The sequence below is a fragment of the Crocodylus porosus genome, unplaced genomic scaffold (genome assembly GCF_001723895.1).
Source record: "Crocodylus porosus isolate Cpor-Errol unplaced genomic scaffold, CroPor_comp1, whole genome shotgun sequence".
Classification (NCBI taxonomy): Eukaryota; Metazoa; Chordata; order Crocodylia; family Crocodylidae; genus Crocodylus; species Crocodylus porosus.
The window spans coordinates 3,470,301-3,476,826 of NW_017728932.1; the positions used below are offsets into that span (position 1 = coordinate 3,470,301).

General features: G+C 43.9%; 1 protein-coding gene across 1 annotated transcript in view; it reads right to left on the reverse strand.

Moving 5' to 3' along the window:
- LOC109317024 (calcium/calmodulin-dependent protein kinase kinase 1-like) overlaps positions 1 to 5,928 on the reverse strand; it is a 60,925-nt gene extending 54,997 nt beyond the window's left edge. Inside the window, exon 1 of the mRNA XM_019545446.1 lies at positions 5,188 to 5,928. Coding sequence (XP_019400991.1) covers positions 5,188 to 5,643 — 456 coding nt within the window. The 5' untranslated portion in view covers positions 5,644 to 5,928. The remainder of the gene's footprint in view (positions 1 to 5,187) is intronic.
- Between the last annotated feature and the right edge of the window lie 598 nt (positions 5,929 to 6,526).

Genomic DNA, 6,526 nt, shown 5'->3' on the forward strand with positions numbered 1-6,526 from the left:
AAAAATGGAAACAATAGACAGCAAGACTGGGTTAGTAAATTGAAAGACTTCCTCTAAAACCCAAATCATCATTTTGCCATCTTTGAAAAACAGCACAGGGACCCTCTGAAGTAGCCTCCCTCCCAATGCATCCTTGTACCTTTCTGTGCTGTACTGACTCTCCATTAATATGAATGATGCCTTCCACTGAATGCAGCCATATTAAGTATTTCAGGTGCAGTGTAGCAAGGCTCTGAATAGTTACGTCAAAGTGACCATTAAAAATGCAGCACTGCACGATAAAAACTGCTGCTGGAACAGGGAAATAGAAGTCTCTGCATCTGCATTTCAAACTAAGCCTTTTCTTTTCCAAGCCAAAAATACGTCTATTGACCAAGATATTGATTTAATATGAGAGGATTTTGAGTAGTCTGAATTTCCCTATAGATCAGAGCTTGTTATAAAATATATTCCCCTGCAATTACCTTGAAACACATTTAACACAAGCTTCATTCCCAGCACAGTAAAAATCACTGCAGAATAACAACAAAGATGTAGGGAAGTCATATAGGCTTCCTGGAATCTGTTATTAAAATACCAAATACTTAGTCTGCTTCATTTAGACATCTTCTTGTTAACGCTAGAGTACAATGAATTCCTACCCCACAGCAACAGTGACTTGCAAAAAAAGAGCAACAGTTTAAACGACTAGTTTGTGTTTTACACAGGGAGCAAACAGATTTCTTCATTCTTCAGATGGCAAAAACTAAGGTGCTACAAAGGTGACTGACATTTACAGAAAATTAGGGTTGGAAAGGACCTCAAGAGGCCTTTTAGTCCAACCCCCTGCTCAAAGGATCAGCCCTAACTATATCATCCAAGCCAAGGTTTTGTCTAGCCAGGTCTTAAAAACCTCCAAGGATGGAGATTCCACCACCTCTCTGGGTAACCTGTTCTAGTGCTTCACTATCATCCTCATGAAAGTTTTTCCAATATCAAACCTAAATTTCCCTTGCTGACACTTGAAACCATTGCTCCTTGTTCTGTCATCTGCCAACTACTGAGAACAGTCTAGCTCCATCTTCTCTGAAGCCACCCTTCAGGGAGTTGAAGTCTGCTATTAAACACCTCCCTCGGTCTTCTCTTCCCGACTAAATAAGCCCAGTTCCCTCAGCTTCTCCTTAAAAGTCACATGCCCCAGCCCCCAAACTATTATTGTTGCTCTCCACTGGACTTTCTCCAATTTGTCCACATTGTTTCTGTAGCGTGGGGCCCAAAACTGGACAGAGTACTCCAGACGTGGCCTCACCAGTGCCAAATAGAAGGGAAGAATCACTATTCTCAATCTGTTGGCAACATCCTACTAATGCAGCCCTGTATGTCGTTGGCCTTCTCCACAACAAGAGCACACTGTTGGCACATAGTCAAATTATTGCCCAGTTTATTAACCGTCAGGGTCCTTTTCTGCAGAGCTGCTGCTTAGCCAGTCAGTCCCTAGCCCAGCCTATGAGTAGGACTTTGCACTTGCCCTTATTGAATGTTATGAGATTTCTTTTGGTCCAATCCTCCCATTTGTCCACGTCTCTCTGAATCTTAGCCCTACCCTGCAGTGTATCTACTACTCCCTCAAGCTTGGTGTCATCTGCAAACTTGGTGAGGGTCTACTCCCTCCCATCTTCCAGGTTGTTGATGAAGGTCACAAGTGTTAGAGTTTGTATTAGAACACAGAGTCTGGACGTCCAGCCTCATGCTCTAGCCCAACAACTCTCAACCTTGTTAGACTCAAACAACCCCCTGGAAAATGCCCACTCTTAGCTTTCAATTGTTTTTTCACTATGGAAAACCAATAGAGCAATTCTTCTGTTACAAAGGACTCAAAGCCCACAACATGTCCATATACTATAGGTCCATGGACCTAGTCTCCCCTCAATGACACTCCATTGCCTACAGTGGGTTTACACAGGTAGAAGATGTTAGGAGTTAGTCTTAAGTATCAGCTGGGAACAGTAAAGCATCTGCCCAGCTGATTCCCTGAAGCTTATAATGTTACTATCCCTTTCTCCATCCTTAGTCCCCATTCTCTCCCTCCTAACAAGCTCTGAATCCTCCCGTCTTGGGCATCACCCACTCATTTTCCCATACTCCCTTCACTGCCTTTCCCCCAGTGACAGAAGTAAAACCTTCTTTGTGGAGCAAACAATGCAGACACCCCTAGGCCCATCATGGGCACCCCTGAGCACCGTTAGCCCTTGAACTCTCCTATATTCAGGGATGCAGGCACCTGAAGACACCGTGAGACAAGAGTGTTGCAGAGTTAGGCCCTACATGGCAAAGTTACTCTGTTCTGCCATCTTACAGCTGTGGCCCCCAGGGAGAAAGGGTATCTGCCAGCAATGCTGAAGTCAGAAAGCCCATAGGAACTGCCCTCTTCTGGAGCATACAACCAGGTGTTATGCAGGAGTGAAGACTCCCCAGTCCCTTTGGCTCTGCCACCTCCAACTGCAGTGGTTCTCAACCTTGTTAGATTCAAGGCATCCCTTAGAAAATGCCAGCACTTAGCTTTCACTCAGAGAGACCATAACAGAATGAATGTTTTTAACACTATGAATTTCTGTCTGCAAGCTGTAAGTTTATTTTGTGAATAATGTTTGCACATTTAATAGTGCATGGCATGGTACCCTGCAGCATCCCTGAAAGGCTCTCAAAGCACCCCAGCGTGCCATAGCATCCTAGCTGAGAACCACTTTCCTACTGCAACCTCAGGGCTGGAGCAGCAAACCCCGCTTTGCAGGGCAAGGCCATAAGACCTGTGTAATCACAGAGCACTCCTCCATCTTGCACCACCTCTTCTCTACCACCATATATGGCATTTCTGCTACAGCGGTTCAGAGGGACCTTGTAGGAAGAGCACCCTGCGAGGAGAAGGGAAGCCTCAGCCCCCCTTGGCACAGTGTCCAAATGCTGTTTGCTCTTCTCCATGGATAGAGGTGAGCTCCTTGCCACAGAGAAGAGGCAGGAGGAGACCCTAAGTTCATATAATCTATATGAACAGAAGATGATGAAATCTGGCACTAAAAATTAATTGTAGTTGAATGGTAGTGTAAGAGTGATGTTGTAGCCATGGTGGTCCAGAAAGTATGCAAGAGGCAAGGATTTCTTAGGGGTGACATCTTACTGGAGAAAGAATGTCTTGCATTTGGAAACTTGTCTAACTTTATCCCAACTATACAGTTGGTCCTCAAAAAAAAAAAAAAAAAAAAAAAAAAAAAAAAAATCACCCTAAGAAATCCTTGCCTCTTGTCACTAAACTGCATTCTCTTGGTAGCGGTCCAGCCCCAAGCAGCAGAGAAAGAAGGAACTGAATGACAAGGAGCATGAAAGGGCAACAGGAAACAAAAGAGGAAGAAGAACATGGGAAAAGAAGTATGTGTAGGCCAAAATTAAATAAAACCAGGAAGTTATTTAAAGTATTTGGCGTCCACAAGCAAAGACAGCTTTTGCAAAGAGCTCAGCACCAGCAAAGTGACCAAACAGAAATTACGTAGAGGCTGAAAACACAAATTCCATGTTGTGAAGGGTGTTCAGTATTTGGAAGTTGCTTTTCTTCCACCAGCAAAGAAAAACAAGATCTCTTAGACATTCCCTTGCAATGTGAAAAACCAAGGTTTAAGTCTCTTTGAATCCAATTCCAATTACAGCAAGAGTCCTAATCCCCAAATTAACAGCCAGACTAGAGTGAGGGTCGCATCCTCTCATTTCATTTGCTTTGACCTGGTATTCCATCCTATACGTAAAAAAACCTCCTCCAACCAATACCATATTTATTTGCTTCCAAAACAAAGTCAGCACCCCCCTCCCCTCATATTCCTTTCATTTAACATGAGAGAAAAAATCCCTTATCTTGGAATTGAGTGAGAGGTGGCAGAGGGGTGGGAGGCAGACAGCTGCTGTGTCTCTGGCTGCTGACAGTCCTCCTACTGCTGCTGTTATTTTCCTGCCTGCCTGCCACAGCCTCAAGCTCCAGGCATCTCTCCCAGCCTCAGCCTTTTCCAATTAAAAAGAATTTACAACCAGTCTTGGAGCCAAGGTCTTGAGAAATCTGGTGGTGATCCTCATCTATGCATCCTGGAATCCCACACATTATAGATGGAAATGACCGGCCCATCCCCGTCTTTTCTTCCTACCAATAAGCTATTCCCCAGTGCTTTGCCCAGAGAAGCTTTAGAGGGCCCAAATGAAGTTGTGTTATCCTGTGAGTGGGTTACACAGCTTACAAAGAGAATGCATGCCTTTCATCACGTCCTGCTCTCAAAGAGAGCCCTATCAAAAAGTTTCAGCATGGTCTGCAAGGACTTCCTCAGTTATTCAAGTGCCGTACAGCCTGCAGTATCGCTGCAGACTGCTGCATATCTCATTTTATATGGTGGGCTCTGAAGTGTGAAATAGGACTGCACAATCTGAATAGAGTCTTTATAGCTTCCCCCTCTGCGTTCACAGAACTGCCTAAGGACTCGTGTAGTCCTGGCTGCACTGTCTGAGGAACCTTAGCTTCTACCTGGTAAACTACTTTTGTAAGTCAATAAAAATGTGCTTAAAAAATAAAAAAAAAAAAATCAGGAAAGGGAATCCCAATAGCTTTATGTTCCCTTAGAAATCACATAGCATCTGCAGTGCCCACATCCGTGCTTGCAGAATTTGATGGGAATTGCCTTATTTCCACATGGATACACCCGTAAAACAATAATAATGCCTGAACTGCCACAGGATATAAACTACGTTGTTAAAAAAAAGCCTATGATAATCTATTCAGCTTCAGTTGAAGGGCTACCCTTTAAAAAAAAGCAACATTAAGGGCTATCAGATTTAAGCAACAGTGTTGCTACTTCTGATATTCAAATAGTATAGAAACAAGGGAGGCATTAGTTTCAGTGGAACTATTAATGGGCTTGCTGAAATAAGCCCAGTTCAATCAGGTGGCCCGCTGATAGTAGCAGGCATGATTGTTCTCAAAGGTTATAGATACAGTCACTCAGGGCTACCAGCTGTGCAAAGCTACAAATTGTTTATTGCAAATTCTTATTATTCTCAGACATTTTTAAACTTGTGGAGCTAAGCACTTACAAAATGCTCAGCTTTGAAGGCTAGTTTCCTACCACCAAGACATCAACCCAACCATAGCATCAGCATTTCAACAGAAAAGAAACGTACCTCTGCATCGGATATGGAGACCCGATTAGACTCTATTGTTGGTCTCCTCACTATCCGTGGTGAGGGTCCTGTTGCATAAGGACCATATCCTGGGGCATTGGTAGAACCCAGGAAGCTTCCTGTAGCTCTTTCTTGAAGAGACAACTTCCTACTGGAGAGAACAGGTCTCGTGGGACCTCTCTTGGGAACATTCATTTGGTTGGCATCATCATCTTCCTGGGAAGGTAACGATTCATTTGTTCCTGTATCACTGCTGACCCCATTCCTCTGGATGTTTTTTACATTATCTGAAAAGACTGCGTCATTCTCTTCTTCTGCTTCTTGAGAATTTTGGTCACTTATATCAGGGCCAACAGCCACATCTATAGCTGCTACTCTCTCTGCCAGTTCTGTCTGAGTGTCTCTGCAGCATGCATCTGCACATCCATCCATCACATCAGCTGGAAAATCTCCCATGATTATGCCTGATGCTCAAGGTCTCAGATGACACCAAAGACAGCTGCGGTGTCAGGGATCGCAGGAAACATGTGGCATGAAAGAATCTCTCCGCTCGGTTCTCTAGAAAAAAAACACAATGAGAAATCCTAAGCAAAGGTACGGCCAACACGTCTTGCAGCAGGCACGTGAAAAAAAAAAATCAGAGAAAAACCAGCCAGCTGGTTAAAAACATCCAGAAGAAAAAGTAAAACCAACCCCAAAACTAGTTACAAAATATTTACAAAGGATACAGGAAGGATTTTATCTGCCTGGCTACAAGTCAGCTAAGAGTACCTTCTGCTTTCTGTATCTAGATCGACAGAAAATAATTTTACGATAAAAGGAAAGAGAAAATTACTGGAGTCCCTTAAAACAACTGTGAAGGGATAAAAGATCAAAGATGTGACCTCACTTGAAATATCATTTCTAGAGTATGGCAGCACAGAACGCAGGTCAGAAAACAACACTGAACAAACCATCCTTAACCACCCCTGCCTTTGTGTCACTACACTGCCCTTCATGGCTCCTGGGGGCTTCCCAGCAAGAGTTTGGGGACATCTCGCATCATCCTGCTGAGAGAAAAAGCTTTTTCATGTGCCCTGCAAAAGAATTCCCCTTTGATCTCAGTAGAATTCCTGCCCAGAGCAGGGGGGTTGGACTTGATGATCTTTTGAGGTCCCTTCCAGCCCTTAATTTCTATGATTCTATGATCAGCAGTACAAAGATCACTTGGGACAGGCCTCAACCTTCTCCATGCTGGGCCTGGGAAAGCCGCCAAAAACCATACTCCATCTCTTGTCCCAGCATACACCAAAACCAGAACTGAGGCTACAAAGTCAGCTTAAAAGCAGCCCTGAGCATG